At 37.8% G+C, this 16220-nt stretch overlaps 1 protein-coding gene across 1 annotated transcript in view; it reads left to right on the top strand.

The window, feature by feature from the left end:
- The window catches only part of Myo3a (myosin IIIA), a 163927-nt gene that overhangs the window by 43651 nt on the left and 104056 nt on the right, over positions 1-16220 (top strand). Inside the window, 1 exon segment of the mRNA XM_051205741.1 lies at positions 15923-16022. Coding sequence (XP_051061698.1) covers positions 15923-16022 — 100 coding nt within the window.

Below are 16220 nucleotides of genomic sequence, written 5' to 3'. Positions count from 1 at the left end.
AATAACTATCAGAACAAAATATATAATTTACAGCAGATTAATGGCAATGGTATATATGTTGGTATTGCTTTTTATTTACTTACAGTTTTCTGTAACGTTGGATGTCTTAGATGGAAGGGGGAATGTTGGGAAATGGGATAGATTTGGGAGGTTTCTGCCATAAGTCAACACCTGACTTAAGAAATCACCCAGAGCTTGTTCAGCTGTTCTGAGGAACAAAGATGTGTGTGTGTGTGTGTGTGTGTGTGTGTGTGTGTGTGTGAGAGAGAGAGAGAGAGAGAGAGAGAGAGAGAGCACTTCCAAAATTGAGTCCCCAAACATGGGAAACAGTTTTCACAATTGTTGAATTTGGCAGCATTAAAATGCATACTAAATCATGAAAAACCTGAATTATAATGTTTTTAAGGTTTGCTTCTGAATATATATTCAGTTACCTCAGTTAATGGGCATAAATAAAAGTCACTTATACATAGCATGTACTCTTCAAAACAATGCAAGTCAACCAATAAGAAAAAGCAATTTAGTGAAATATATGGCATCTCATAAGAACTGAGATGAAGGCAGAGTGCTGCCTTAGACATGTGGTAAAGGAATAAGGACACCCCATTATCTTCCTCAAGAACTGCCTGCCCACAGAAGCCCACTCACCTTCCCCCAGCATTGCCTGCAAAGTGGATTCCTGACTGCCTCCAACACTCACAAACTGACTTTGAGCTTGTCATCCTCCTCCAAGATTTGGAACCTCACATGACCATCTGATTATTTATGCATTGGCCTCAGTCCTAAGCTCTAATTAAAGTATATGGCAGAAATCACTTGGTACCATCTCACTTGTGTTCAGGGAGAGGCAGAGATCTCCCCTGAGCCATTTTGGAAATTCTCCTCATCTCAGAAAGATATTCTGAGCAGTGTAAACAGTCAATGAAAATCCATTATATATAGTACTATTCACAAAATATGTATTATGTAATATTTATAGAATTTTTAATAAGGTTCCTCAAATATTTTATAAAACGTGAACTTTTACATAAAAATATTATTTAAGGTATGATTTATATTCCTTAGGAGACATAGCTCAGCATCCAGTTAAAGATAACAGTTTTGAAATTAAAATGTCCTTTGTGGTATTAACAATTAGCATATTATTTTTAATTTTTTCATACTTATATAATAATAAAAATCACTTCAGTATTTTACTTGGTGACCTTCTTATGCTCATGTTGAATGACACTGATGTGTATAAATCACTATTCTGCATATAATTTCATAGAAGTAAACAGGACTGTGTACAAGGTTTCATTTATTCAAACATAGTTGTTGCTTAGGCCCAAATACCACCTGTCTTTGTAGCACTGTGTTAAATGTCCCTTTTGACTCATAAATGCAGTTGGAGACAAAGAATAAGACAACTTTGAGACAAATATCAAAGGATTAACAAATCAAAGATAAACTAAAAACCGGATTTAGTGCTATAGTGCCTGCTCCAAGATTTCAGCTATTTATTAGGTGTGAGGCTTTATGCATTATACAGGGAAACCAATAAGATTTTAATTTTACAAAACAGAACAATGAGCTAAGAAAGCAGGAAAATCAATAGGAAGTAATAAAAGGCCCTTTTCAATGAGACATAACTGATGACTCCATTCTACTTTCCATTTCCTAGGCAAGCTAATTCTTCTCTCGAGGCTTTCACGATCATGTGCGGACCAGTCACTTTTTGGAACATTTGCTGTCTTCCTTAGCAGACGGGACTTTAAAATGCTATTTTAGTAGCTCTTACAAGAGCATTCTGTTCAGTTCCCTTCTCCGTGTGAATGTCTTAAGAAAACTTCAAACTCAATTGAACCTTTGCTGCCCCATCCCAGATGACTTCCTTGTCCCCTTTCTTCATATTGGCACCACCCCTAGTCTACTATGGCAACCAAAACCCAGAGATTGTCTCAAATAGACTCCAGTCCTCTTGGACTCTCCATTTTCAGTCAAAGGCAACACAGTTCTGGCAAAAAAAAAAAAAAAAAAAAAAAACCTTTAATGGGAAGTTCTGATGGGCAGTACCGTTCAGAATCTGCTTGGGGGTTTATTCTCGAGTAGAAAGATAGGACATGAATATAAATAACCATTATCCAAAGTAGGAAGCTTCAGCTCTATAAAAAGATCCAAATCTGTCTTGTGGAAGTCCAAAAAATGCAGAATTTTTTCCTAGTAGGGATAGGATAGCCTTGAGTAGGTACTGCAAGGGATAAACTGGCTTGATCTTGTGTGAAAATACAGTTGCTGCAAAATAAGCATTAAATGACTTGAGCAAATTATAAGCATAGGATGCATTCACAGGAAGTCATATACTTATGCTCTTAAACTCTGAAATAGGATTTAAGAGCGCCAGAGGACAGACTGCACTGAAAATCACAGAGGCTGGGCCTGCATCCTTCACAGCAGAAGGCAGTGGCCTATCCCAGCTTACAAATCTTAGGCAACAGTCTTTCCATGGTTCCAAAAGTAAATGTTGCCTATTCCAATACAGACACTGCTACAATTTCACAGGCATCTTTCTTATTAACTGTAAGGAATTTTTCTTCTTGTGTTTCTTACTGTACTTAAATTATTGCAATTTTTGGGTGGAGGGGAACTTAGTACCCACTATATGCATCTATTTAAGTGTCTTTGGCTGGGACTTGACCTCCTACCATCCCTGTAAACCACGGTAGGTGCAACCCTTGCAAAAGTACAATTCCCATTACAGACTCTTGAGTCATATCCCCTGGCTTCAGCCACTAGGGTGACATCTCCATCTTCTAGTAAGATTCACAGAAGACAAGATAGGGACTCAGACAGACATATTCCTCTTCACCAAGGTAGATGAATTTTATGGTTTTTGAAAATGAGGTAAGATCTATGCATATCTCAGATTAGAAAGGATTTAAGAGAACACAAGTTTCAGAACAAAATAGCTCAGAATTGGCTTTTATTCGGGTAGGACTCTGTCAACTCAGTTGCTATGACTAGATCTAGTAGCTAGTCTAGAACAATAATAGAATAAGAAAAACAGTTCACAGAATGTCAATTATGGTAATAACAAAGGCTGGTGGTGAAAACTAAGTGTTGAAAGTATGATAAATTACCATTGGACCTGGTAGTTAGCAAGCTGTGATGAACAGTTAGCAACTAGTATTTGCATATTTTGGGATTAGAAATCTCTCAATTTATATATAAATATATGGAATGGGTGTGAGTTCTCTTAAGTTGTTTGGAGTTAAGCAGCTGAACAAATATTTATTTGGAGAGGTTCTATAAGTATGTCTACTCATAACACCAGATAAAAGAATTGGAGTAGATGGGAAAAGGAAACATTCAATATGAACCTAAAAAGTTGTGAGCACTGTAATTCCAAGAGTAAGTTATGATCCTTCAAAACCCCAGTTTCCTCCAACCCCATCTGCCATCTATGTTGATCCACTGCTGGGGGAAACTGAAGAAACGGGACATAAGCTCAAGCATCAGATGCCACAGTGTAAGAAGCACTGAATCCAGATGATGCTTGGCTTTCAGATCTCTGTCTGAATCCACAATACCTTCTGAATTTCCAAAGAAGCCTAGGTTGTTATTTCTGGAAAGAAGCTTTTCATGTGGTTCCTTCTTTTGAAATCAAGAGAAACTGAAACCTGATCAAGGTGGCATTTAAGCATGACCTCTCAGACTGATGCTTTTTTATGAATTTCTATATTCTTTACCATTAACAGAGCTTACCTATCATACAATATGATGTGCACTATTTTTGTTTGGTATTCATCTAACTTCTTTGACATACTTGGTCTGGTTTATGTGTGTTTCCTATGACTTTGAAAGAATTTTATTGAGAGCAAAGACTATGCTGACAAAGAAGGTTTAAAAAGGGCATCATATTCATAGTGTGTTTGAAGCATTTGGGACAATGGTTCTTAACCTTCCGGATGTTGCCACCCTTTATACAGATACCCATGTTGTGGTGACCTTCAACTATAAAATTATCTCATTGCCACCTCACAAATGTAGTTTTGCCACTGCTATGAATCATGTCTGATATGTGACCTCCAAAGGAGTCATGACCCACAGGTTGAGAACCACTGATTTGGGATGTCATCATTTAGAAAGTTAATTTGAATAACATGCTGCCCCAGGTGTTAATTGCCCACATGATGACCACTGTCACTTCTGTGATGAGGTTGGGACTATGCATGAATTGAATCTAGATGAACCTAGATGGTCTTTCTTCTTGTTTCTTTTACTAAAGCTGAAGTGGCTAAAATCATCTTGGTTAAACTCTAGGTGCTATCTGTTTCTTATCCTTTGCTATGAAGGACATAGTTAACCCTGTTATACTTTCCTTATCTGGCTCTCTGTATCAGATCACCATACTTTGACATTGTCTCTATTTAACATTTTTAGGCCATCTGTAATCATACTTCTGAGTGCTTCATCACCCTTTTTATATTTAAAGCAGTTCAGTGGTCACCACAGCATGTTGGTTGTTTTGTTTTGAACATACCCTCCCTTTTTCTGATTTATTCATTATACAACATACATTGTAATGAGCTTGTATTTTTAATATTTTTTATTTAAATTTGAAACAAGCTTGTTTTGCATGTCAGCCCCAGTTCCTGCACCCTCCTGTCCTCCCCTGATCCTCCCACCAACCCCAGTCCATCCCCATTCTGCTCCCCAGGGAGGGTGAAGCCTTCCATGGGGAGTCTTCAAAGTCTGTCATATCATTTGGGGCAGGGTCTAGGCCCTCCCCCATGTGTCTAGGCTGAGAGAGTATCCCTGTATGTGGAATGGACTCCCAAGGTCCATTTGTACACTAGGGATAAATGCTGATCCACTAACAGAGGCCAAATAGACTTCCCAGTCCTCCTAACTAACACCCACATCCAGGGGGCCTGGTTCTGTCCTATTCTAGTTTCCCATCTATCAGACTGGAGTCCATGAGCTCTCCCTTGTTCAGGTCAGCAGTTTCTGTAGGTTTCTCCAGCCTGGTCTTGACCCATTTGCTCATCACTCCTCCCTCTATGCAACTGGATTCCAGGAGTTCATCTCAGTGGGTGTCTGCTTCTGCTTCCATCAGCTACTAGATGAAGGCTCTAGGAGGACATATAAAGTCAGCAATCTCATTATCAGGGAAGGGCATTTAAGGTAGCCTCTCCAGTATTGCTTAGATTGTTAGTTGGGGTCATCCTTATAGATCTCTGGACATTTCCATAGTGCCAAATTTCTCTTAAAACCTACAGTGGCTCTCTCTATTATGGTATCTCTTTCTTGCTCTCCTCTATTCTTTCCCTGACTCATTCTTCCTGCTCTCTCATGCCTACCTCTCCCCTCTTCTTCCTCCTAACTCCCTCTCCCCTCCCCCATGCTTCCAATTTGTTTGCTTTAAAATGCCCTGAATGTTTGAACATGTAGCTCAGTTTAGTCCATTGAAAGATACTTATAGGACTTTTTCTTCTCCTTAGATGTTACAAATGTTTCTCTCCTATCTACTTGGAGGCACACATTATTCTAGGAGGGAGTGAATCTTCCCCCTGGTTTCCCAAATAGCTTTTTCTGTAAGGAATTCTTGAGACTTGAGGGAGCTTTATCAAGCTCCTCAATGTGGATTCTTCCTAACCAAACTTATTTGTCTTATAGTGGGCAGCACCTGGCTTCCTCTGGCTCCTGAACTGACTAAACATTTGTGGGGACTGAGTGCTATTCTATGCTACACCTCAATCCTTCTCTATTGTGATGAAGTTCATCTTCATGAACACTCTTGAACCAAAGTTGTATTTTTGTTATGCTCTTGTGTCTTTCCAAATCCCTAACCTTGAAGATGACAGTGTAGCAGCTCACAGCTATCCCATCTCTGGACAGCACCAGGCATGTTACATTCTGTGTGGCTGACAGCAATAAAAACCTGAGACACTTATGTAGCAAGTGTTCTGTCCATTTAGACATCTCTCCACTGACAAGAATGTTTCTTAAGAAGAGTAGTCAAAGTTTAAAGCAAATATTGTCTCTTAGTAGGATTCAAAACGATGTTTCCCCCTTCCTTACTGTCAGTCATGTAAAACCTTATTGCTTGCTGTTCAGCTGTCCTGGTCTCATTTGCTTCCTCATTTATTTTCATAATATCTGCAAAAAAAGGAGAGAAGGAGTGGGAAGAGGAGATGGAGGAGAGGAGAAAGGAGAAAGAAGAAAAGGAGGGAAATAAGCAAAAGAGGAAAAATAAAAAGTGTCACAATTAGCAAGTTTTGGAAAAATTCTGAACCATTTTGAGGTCAGAGATCATTCATGGATAGATGATGATGATAGATAGATAGACAATAGATAGCTGATAGATAGATAGATAGATAGATAAATAGATAGACAGATTTTGATGGAAAAATCCAGTGTCAAATTCATAATACCTTATCAAAAAGAATGAAAAATACGCATATAAATATCAAACGTGCAATTCTAGTAATAGACACAGAAATTGGAAAAGGCTTTCACTACTTGTGGTTGACTCTTATTTAAACTTGGCAACACTGAATTCTGTTAAAATCATGTGGTGTGTGTGTGTGTGTGTGTGTGTGTGTGTGTGTGTGGTGTGTGTATGTGTGTGTGTGTGTGTGTGTGTGTGTGTGTGTGTGTGTGTGTGTGGTGTAGTCATCACTTGGCATTCATGGGGAATCCACACAAGTGAAAAAATCCTTGAACATTCAAATTCCTTATGTTAAAATATCTATATACAACCTCCTATATACTTTAAATGACCTCTAGATTATAATGCATACAAATTCTATTAAATGATTGTTATACTGTATTCCTTAATAAATGAGTACATGAAAATGTTTATATAAGTTCTGTGAAGTTGCCATTTTTTCAAACATTTTCTGTCTGGATTGGTTGAATCCATGAATTCAAAACTTGTGTCTATAAAGAGCCATATGTATACATGATAAACGTTATGTATTATATATAAAACAAATTACATATGTAATGTACACAGACACACATATAACCTAGGCTGTCCAAACTGTAATTTTTGTGGCATTCCCAAACCATGGATGATAATATAATCTATTATTTTTAGTCACATAGGGTGGAAGTTAGTTATGTAATTTGTTGGAGATGTGCTGAATTTAACATGCCAAGTAAATATCACTGTAGATTTAATTGAGTAGGCAGACTGGGATTCACACTGGAGATGGCTTTTGAGTTACTTCTTAGTGTTCGAAGGCACGGCATTGAATGAGCTTACTGAGTGGATGTCAACAATAAAAAGTGAAGACTGAAGGTGGTATTCTTGGAGAAACCCACACTTACAGACAAGTAGATCTTAGAACCAGAGCTAGGAAATGGGAGAGTAAGGCTCTTGGAGGAGAAACCAAGAGGAATGTATTCTCTCACAAGCCATGAAATGGGTACATTAAGAAGAGCCACCTTTACTCTTAGGGATAGACATGGAGTTCTCTAGTGATCCTGGCAAGCACCTCCTCAGCAGAATGAGGAAAATAATGAGATAAGGCAACAGGAATGTGATCTTGCTTAGAGATAGAACTGTGGAGGGAGGGATGAGGGGGAACAGAAGCTGGGAAGAAGGGGATCAAAGGAGAGAGCTTTTACAAGTGAGAGGTCCTAGATTACTGGATGCTGGTGGAAGGACTGGGCTAGCAGTACACAGGAAAGGAGATGGTCACAGCAATGAATTGAGAAAGCACACACACAGCTAAATACTTGACCTTTGTTCAAGGTCTGGCAAGTTCCTCCATTGGAGCCAGAAAGAGGTAAACAGTAACTTGACCAAAAAAAAAAAGAAAGAAAGAAAAGAAAAAAGAAAAGAGAAGAAATGGCTTCTACTCAATGGAGTATGAGCTATTGTCATTATCTGGGGGTTCCAGTTTTCATGCTTTTATGTATAATTTTCTAACTGCATCCTCTCTTCCAACACAGCTAAAGTTTGATGAACATATATGTATCTCAACATACAAGATGGGAATTTGTCAGTGAAGAAGTATTAGGTCACTGTGAATGGAGAGGGCAGTTAAAACTTTAGTAGAGACTGGGCAGTTATACCATCAATTACTCTACTTGTCAGGTTGGTCTAGAAATTCAGCTAGGCTGGTGTTGCATTGTTTTCCACCATCCATTCAAAATGACAACACTTAAGCCAAAGGAGCTAAGAAGCAGAGAAATGAAAATCAGTCTTCCAGGGCATAGCAGTGAGAGCCTGAATCCCCGTTGGTACTAACAGTTGTCTCTGTTACTGAAATGTAAAGATGGATAAGGAAACAACACAAAAGCATTGATGAGATTTCTGTTTGACAAGGATTGCTCTTTTACCCTAGTGGCTTCCAGATCACCACAGATGATAGAAGTTGATATTTACTTGAGTATTTTTAACCAAAGTAAAAGCAAACAAAGCTGTTCCTTTACAGTCATACAACTAAATAGTAAAGATGAAATTTTAACTTCAGGGCAGCAGGGGTTACTTCATTTTTCAGTGTGTAAAACTGAAATACACACAGAACTATAATAACTACACCTGAGGGTACAGGTGACCTTTGACAACATGAAGAAATTATTTATAGTCTGGAGCTATGTCTCTCCAGTATTACAGAGTAAATGGGAAGTAGGGTCTGGCTCACAAGCTGTACTTGTCACAAGAGGACAAAAGTCTTACAGGAGTTTGTCTCTGCTTCCTCAGAGACTAACAAAAGCAAACATTTAATAAAAGTAACAAGAACATTAATTTGTTCTATGAAATGAAGACTAGAAAAAAAGATATTGAAAGTATAAAGTCATCCTGAAATATATATTTACATTCTATTTGAGCATTTAAATTCTTCATAAAAAATAATTTTTTAAAGAGTGAAAATGAGTTGTCTTCAGTACTACTGTAATGAACATTTACTATATGTTCACCTGTTCTCTCAAGAAATACATTTTGGGCACTCACCATACACAAGAATCTGCTCAAGGAGAATGTGGGATTATCAGTCAGAAATTATAACGAAACAAACTCTGTTTGGTAGAGCTTAAGTGCCCATGGGAAGACTCAGACAACGTATATAATACGTGAGTAAAAGACATGGTGTATTAGGTAGTTATATACACTAAATTAAAAAATAATGACAGAAGGATTGAGAGTCCTGGGGATGGGGAGTGGGATTCCAGGGTTAAAAGTGGTTAGCTTGGACCTCTTCTCTTAGTGTGGTATATGATCCTGTGGCTCTGTTTGGGCAGAGAAAAGTCATGGCAGAGCTGCTGATGCTGATGCAAGAGTGTTCCAGATGTTAGAGACATGGCCAGCATGGAGCCAACTGAACTAGAGAGTAGCGAGTAGAGAGAATGTCAAGATTGAAGATAGTTAAATTTGAAAGACAGTAAGGAGGAGTATCTGGGAGGGCTTGGAGAAAGGGAAAGGAAGGGATTAATGATGTAATTTATATTATAATCTCAATAACAAAAGAAACAACAAAAAATGATACAAGGCAGGAGGAACAATGGAGTATGGTTAGAGTCAGACATAGAAAATTTTCTTTGTGTGATACCTAAGGATACTGACCTGGGTGGCAGTTTTGACTTGTATTTCAAAAGAATGTCCTCACTACAGTAATTCAGACACACTGGTAAGGAGGAGAGTGTCTTACCAAGTCAACCATATTCTGTTCCGCTTAAACTTACAAGCATAGAATAACAGTTTTCCCTTTATTTTTCTCATCATTGTCCCCAATATGTTCACAAACACAACTTCTTTAAAAGTTCACTCCATCCAACTTCCAGTTTAAAAGAATTCAGAGATCATCATTCTACTTAGCAGCTAGCAAGAAGGTGAACAGATGAAATAACCAATTCTTGAGTCTATTGCAGACTACAAGGTGAACTACTGCCTGAAGACTTGAACTGATGAGCAGGTACACAAGGAGAATTTCTTCTAACTGAGCAAGAACCTTGGAGTAGATGGCTCTTCTAGAAGTGGGCTGGGATGAGCAGGGCAGCTTTTGATGAATTTCTGGAAACCCCATTTTGGGTGAATTGAAAAGTTTAAAAGCAATAGGGACCATAGTTTCAAGAAAGTTCCACACATCTGTTTTGCTTCTAGGAGATCAAACAGATTCTCAGGGCAAATACTGGAAAGCATCAAAGGGAGAGAAAAATGAGTTCAAGAGAATGTATTTTACCAAAGTCCAAGCCATTGAGACTTAGGATCTTCAAGCTTAACCAACCCAGAGGAAGGGAAATAACCAAATGCCTAACCCTTCCAGCCATCCTGTTCTCCCAAGAACTGGAGGGGAGGTAAGAAGTCAGAGAATCATTAGTGCTTGCTAAGTCCCCAGGGCAGATGCCCTGGTTCATACAGAGGCTCAGACTGGATCAGCACAGAGGACTACAGCACACTCACTGATCCCGGCACCCTCCCTCCATGTTAACAAAGGCTAGTTTATGGGTGCATCATATCTGGTTATCAAGACAAAAATTACCAGACCTAAGTAAAAGGGAAACACACATAAATGACAACAAAGTTGGAAAAAAACAGAACAAGTATTATAGTCAGCTTCAGAGATGGTGGGCATACTGAGATCAAGAAAGCATAGCCCTTAATACCTAAAATAGAAAAGAATATCTAAACTTCAGTCATCTAAGCTTCAACTACAAAGGTGAACTAATTTTAAAGTGTGCTGAAGAAAATACGTGATTAAAATTTACTGCAGAAATAAGTGACATTGAAAACAGGAAATCAAAACAGAATATGAACAAAATCAAAAGCTGGCAATTCAAACTGATTAATAAAATTGTGAAGCCTCTATCTGAGATAACTAAAGATGGGAAAGGACAAGATTACCATTACTATTATCATAAATGAAAGGGAAGCCACATTACTATGGATCCCCTGGACATTAACAGCACAAAAAAAGATAAAAAAGAAATCTGAAATCTGAAGAACTTGGTTTCAACTGGGAATGTAAGGTTGCTTCAACATGTGCAAACCAACAAATGTAATACACACATATACAGACATGAAAAATAAATCACACAATCATCTCAACAGATGCAGAAAGGGCCATTAAAGGCAAAGCTCAACATCACTGCATGATAAAAATCCAGAAGAACATAGGAAAATAAGAACCATACCACAGTATAATGAAAGGAATGTGTAACAAACCTAAAGCCAACATTATACTAAGTGGGGAGAAGTGAAAAGCATTACTTCTAAATCCAGGAACATGACAATTGTGCCTGGACTCATCATTACTCTTATTCAAACTCTTAACAAGAACAGCAAGACAGAGTAAGAAAATTAGAATAAAGGGTATATAAACAGAAGTCGCTCTATACAAAGGCAACACAGCAAAATCAGTAACTTTTCTCCATATCAACAGTGAACGTGGCTAGAGAGAAATCAGAAATAAATTCCCCTTCATAAAGGTTTCAATATATAAAAATAAAATACCTAGGCATAAACCTAACCAAGAAAGGAAAAGACCCCCCACAAACAGAACACAGGGAATCTTCCCAAGAATTGACAATGGGGGTTATATGAAATTAGAAGCTTTTGTATCAAAAACAAAACAAGATAAAAACAATAAACATCAGTAAAGTGAAGAGATAACCTACCAAATCTGAGAAAAGTTTTGTCAACTCACCACAAGACAGGAAATTACTGAACAGACTCTGAAGAGTTAAAAATTAAACACCAAAGCCCAAATCTGCCAACCCATGAGTGAACAAATGAATTGAATAGACAATTAAAATGGCAATAACAAAAAACAAATCAACTTCAAATCATGTTCAACAGCTGCATTGAGATTCCCACTCATCTGTGTCAGAATGGCTAGCATATGAAGACTCACAAATGCTGGGAGGGTGGAGTAAAGAGGAGAAACTCTTAGACACTGCTGGTGGGAATGTGTGATAAACTGTAAAGCCACAGTGGAACTCACCAAGGAAGTTCCTCACAAGAGGAGAGCATGAAATGCATTGCCCAGCTATACCACTGGGTACCTTCTCAAAGGTAACATAAGTAACACAGAGATGCTCACCGATGCTTGATGCCATACCATTCACAATGTCTAAGATATAGTACTAGCCTATATGCCCACCAGTAGATGAATAGATAAAGGGCAGGTGGTATATACACACAATGGAGTTTTGTTTAGCTGAAAAGAAAAACAAAGTCATGACAGTTGAAGGAAAATGAATGCATCTGGTTATTATTATATTAAACAAAATGAGATAGACTGAGAAAGACAAATGCCATGTTTTTTTTTTCTTATATGTAGGATCTGGGTTTGAATTATACACATGATCATACCTGCAGAAAGAGAGGAGAAGGGAAAGAGAGAGGTTTGATTGCCTGAATAAAAAGGACAAATTCCTTGGAAAATACAATCTGTCAAAGCTCAAAGAAGGAATATTTTAATTTGAATATACCTGTGTCTATTAGGCAAGTTGAAATAATAACTGATAACATTCCAAAATTAGAAGCAGAAGACCTATATTGTTTAGACTTAATGCTACCAAAATTTTAAGGAAGAAAGCTTATCAATTTTCTATTCTTTCCCAGAAGACAGAAGCTTTGAGGATATTTTAGAGCTAACCTCACAAGGCTGCATTAGTGCCCTAAGACGGAAACCAGACAAAGACACAAGAAAACTGCCGATAAATATATCTTATACATATAGAAACAAAAATTCACAAAATTTTAGCAGAAAAAGAGTGTATAAAATAATTATTGTCTTGTAAATAAACAGCTAGAAAATGAAGTATTATTCTTTGCCAATAAGCTATCAAGGCATAAAAGGCCTGAATAAAACTTAAATGCAAACTGAGTAAGGGTTATATTTTATGTGATTCCACTTTTATGACAATAAAAATACTGGTAATAGTCAGAACCTACCACAGAGGGAAGGAATAGGTAGAACAAAGGAAAATATTTTGGGCTGTTTACTCTGGAAGACATCATATGTATTGTAGATACAGGCCGTCATTCATTTGGCAACATCTATAGAATTCCTAGAACCTGTTATGAACCTTCCTGTGAAATATGGGCTTTAATGATGATTTACTAGTGTGAGTTCACTAACTGCAAGGAATATGCTACTGCAGTGTGGGGGTGTATTGACAGTGGAAAGCATGGACCCTCATCAGGGCAGAGGGTGGTTAGGGAACCTCTGTACCTTTGTTCCAATCTTTCTATGGTTTGCTTTAAAATACACAGAATATCTTAATAAAAAAATAGAAACAAATACTCCTAAATCACATCTGTTTGGAGTGGGTTCACACTCTTTCTAGGACCCTGGCTAAAACAAGCAGCCAATCTATGGCTTTCCTTCTACTCCGGGCCACTGATCCTAGTCACAGAGCCTATGGGAATGTTCACAGTGTGCCTCCACTGGACTGTGAATCTACTGGAATTACTCTGCCTGGCCACAGGTGCTTTCTAACTTACTTTCAGTGCATTTGTCTGAAATAGCATCTACCCCTCATACTTTCAAGGTTTATTGATTGCCCTTTCTTTACTAGAAATGGACAAGCAGTCCCCTAGAGTTCTATGCTTCACAACATGCAAATGTATTTTCACCTGACTCCTGGCCTGCTCCTGCTCTCCTCCTGGGGGACATCCCACTTTTCCTGTATGTAATTAAATTCCCAGCTTGTCTCTTGGTTCTTCTGTGGGCCTTCCTGTGTCACACCACCAGGATTCTCCTCTCTGCTGGACCCATATTGTTTTCAGTTTACGAAGTCTTATATGTCCTAAGTTGTTCCTTCTAGAATGTACCCCTATTACACTTTACTGTCAGCTTCTCCAAGGGAAATCTAAATGGACAGAACTCTTTTTCGCTTATATTGTATTAGTCTCTTAAAAGTAAGATGACATCTTCTTAGAATCCCCCATGACAGCGCCCCTTACCAGCAGGAAGTAGTTTGGAAAGAACGACGCCCAAATTCCCAAATATTGTCTATAAATGTTTCCATTTAAATGGACTTGGTTATAATAAATAAATAAATAAATAAATAAATAAATAAATAAATATGACATAGTTTTCCTGCTCACTTGTGCTGCATTTCACTATCCACTGTTTTTCTGGATCCTTTAACTACATTGTTTCCTCTCTTTGAAATGCTTTTCTCTGTAGTTTTCATGATGTCTGACTTTTTCCTGTCTTCATTGTCATCACACCCTGGTCAACAGCACCATCATCACAGTGAAAGCAGAGAAGATGGAAACTTAAGAAAAGTTAAGGGGTTAAAGTGATGTAATTTGGTAATGTAATTAATAAGGGGTGTTTAGAAGATGATTGTCTACTTAAACACTTAAGCATTCAGTTTATTTCAGCAAGCATATTATCATGTCAAAGGTAATGATGAAAATTCAAACCACCATTTACCTGCTTCATCTTTGAATCCATAGACGGAAACATGCTTGAAACTAGGTTTTCACTCTCTGGTAGAAATTATAAGCATGTATCCACTTAACCAAATGTGAGAACTCCACTTGTGTATCCTATCTGTTTTCCTAATGAATCCATGGGGCAGGTGTATCTAGGCCTACTTGTGAAGGGTAAGTGGAAATCTGATCTGTCGGAGGATGCTCTGCCCACAGATGGGAAGTGATACTAAAAGTTCTACAGTATTATAAAGGCCGTGAATTCCATGCCAGAAAAGTTTTAAGTTTTTCTATAGATAATTAGGCACCATCTGGGATTAGTAACCATCATAGTAATCACATTTTGCCTAAGTTTTTGACAGTCAATACTGAAAGCATCACAGACAATGATGTCACAGTAGGGCAGGCTGGGCCTCAGCCAGCTGCTCCTTGTCATTCTCTAGCAACAATTTTTATGGTAAATGGACTGATAATAATAGATGGAAAATCTAGAGACTGTTCTCAGTTAAATGGATAACTGGATTTCTTTATCCATTTTTTAAAAAAATATCAAAACAAATTATTCTTTTCAGATAATAGGGGAATATATAAGATGATACCTGCTTGATTCAGCAAACATGGAGAAAAACTGCACAAATCCTGCCAGAAAAGTCATAAAGTATCCTGCATGATTTCTCTCCTGTTGAGCATGCCTGAATCCAATTAGACAACTGTTGGTTACCACAGAGATGTAAGTGCCACTACGGCACCCTCAGGCATACCTTGGCATGCTGGCCATTGTTGTGAATTGTGGGCATTACAGCTGGATCGAACTGTTGATTGCTTTCCTTCCCTAGTGTCTTGTGTAAGACCTTGTAGAGATACAAACATACCATTGAATTTGTTTTGTGATGGTGTGCACTTCTGGGCACAGGACCTACCGTTAAGGGTAGTTAATATACCCAATTTTCTCCATTGGAGAAAATTAATTTTCCCTTTGCTAGCAGGTAACAGTTTCAGATAGATTCATGGTTAGGATTGGGAGCCTTAGGGCCAAAACTGAACTCAGTTTTCTGTATGTTCATGTAAAATTTCAAAATTTTGTAATGAGTATTCCTGTTAAAATCTGAAAATGACCATACTTCTACCACCAGTGGCCTAACACTATGTCAGAAATAAAATCAGACACCAAGTGAATTCAGTTGTCCCAAACTCATCACCCTATAATAGTTTCAAGCACATATAAAAATGCCAATGATACCTCAGATTTTTAACAAGTACCCATCCTTCTTTCCCATCTCGAATGACTCAAGAAGAATTCACTATAAAAACTATGACCCATCAGTCATCTCTAAGGCACTGTAAATTTAATGTATTATGTTTTCCTAATACAGGGGAGAAAACTAAAGATCAAATATGTGATGGTATTTTCTAGTAAACTTTCACCTAGTCTATAAACATCACAGAAAAGCTTTTCAGTCCCATGGGTAGCTAAAACTTACTTCCTCACCAATCAGTAGTAAGATCCTAAATCAGAAAAAAAATGTATTTTCTTTACAGACATGAACGTATTCATACCAAGAAAGGTAACTTAAATAGATCTCTCATTTCCAGTCTGAAGGATGTAGATGACTTAGCAACCCTAGATGTTTTGGATGAGGTAAGACTTGAGTTTAATTAAATTTAAACATTCTAACTTATTTTTTTTACAAAATTTAGAATTATGTATTATATTTTATATGTATGAGGGTTTTACCTGCTGTACATCTATGCACCATGGGCATGTCTGGTACGAAGACACGGCCAGAAGAGGGCATCACTTTCTCTGGAACTGGAATTATGGGTGGTTGTGAGTTGC

The sequence above is a fragment of the Phodopus roborovskii genome, unplaced genomic scaffold, assembly GCF_943737965.1.
Source record: "Phodopus roborovskii unplaced genomic scaffold, PHOROB, whole genome shotgun sequence".
NCBI lineage: Eukaryota > Metazoa > Chordata > Mammalia > Rodentia > Cricetidae > Phodopus > Phodopus roborovskii.
Note: the sequence above shows the minus strand (reverse complement) of the source record. Positions and strands in the feature narration are given on the sequence as shown.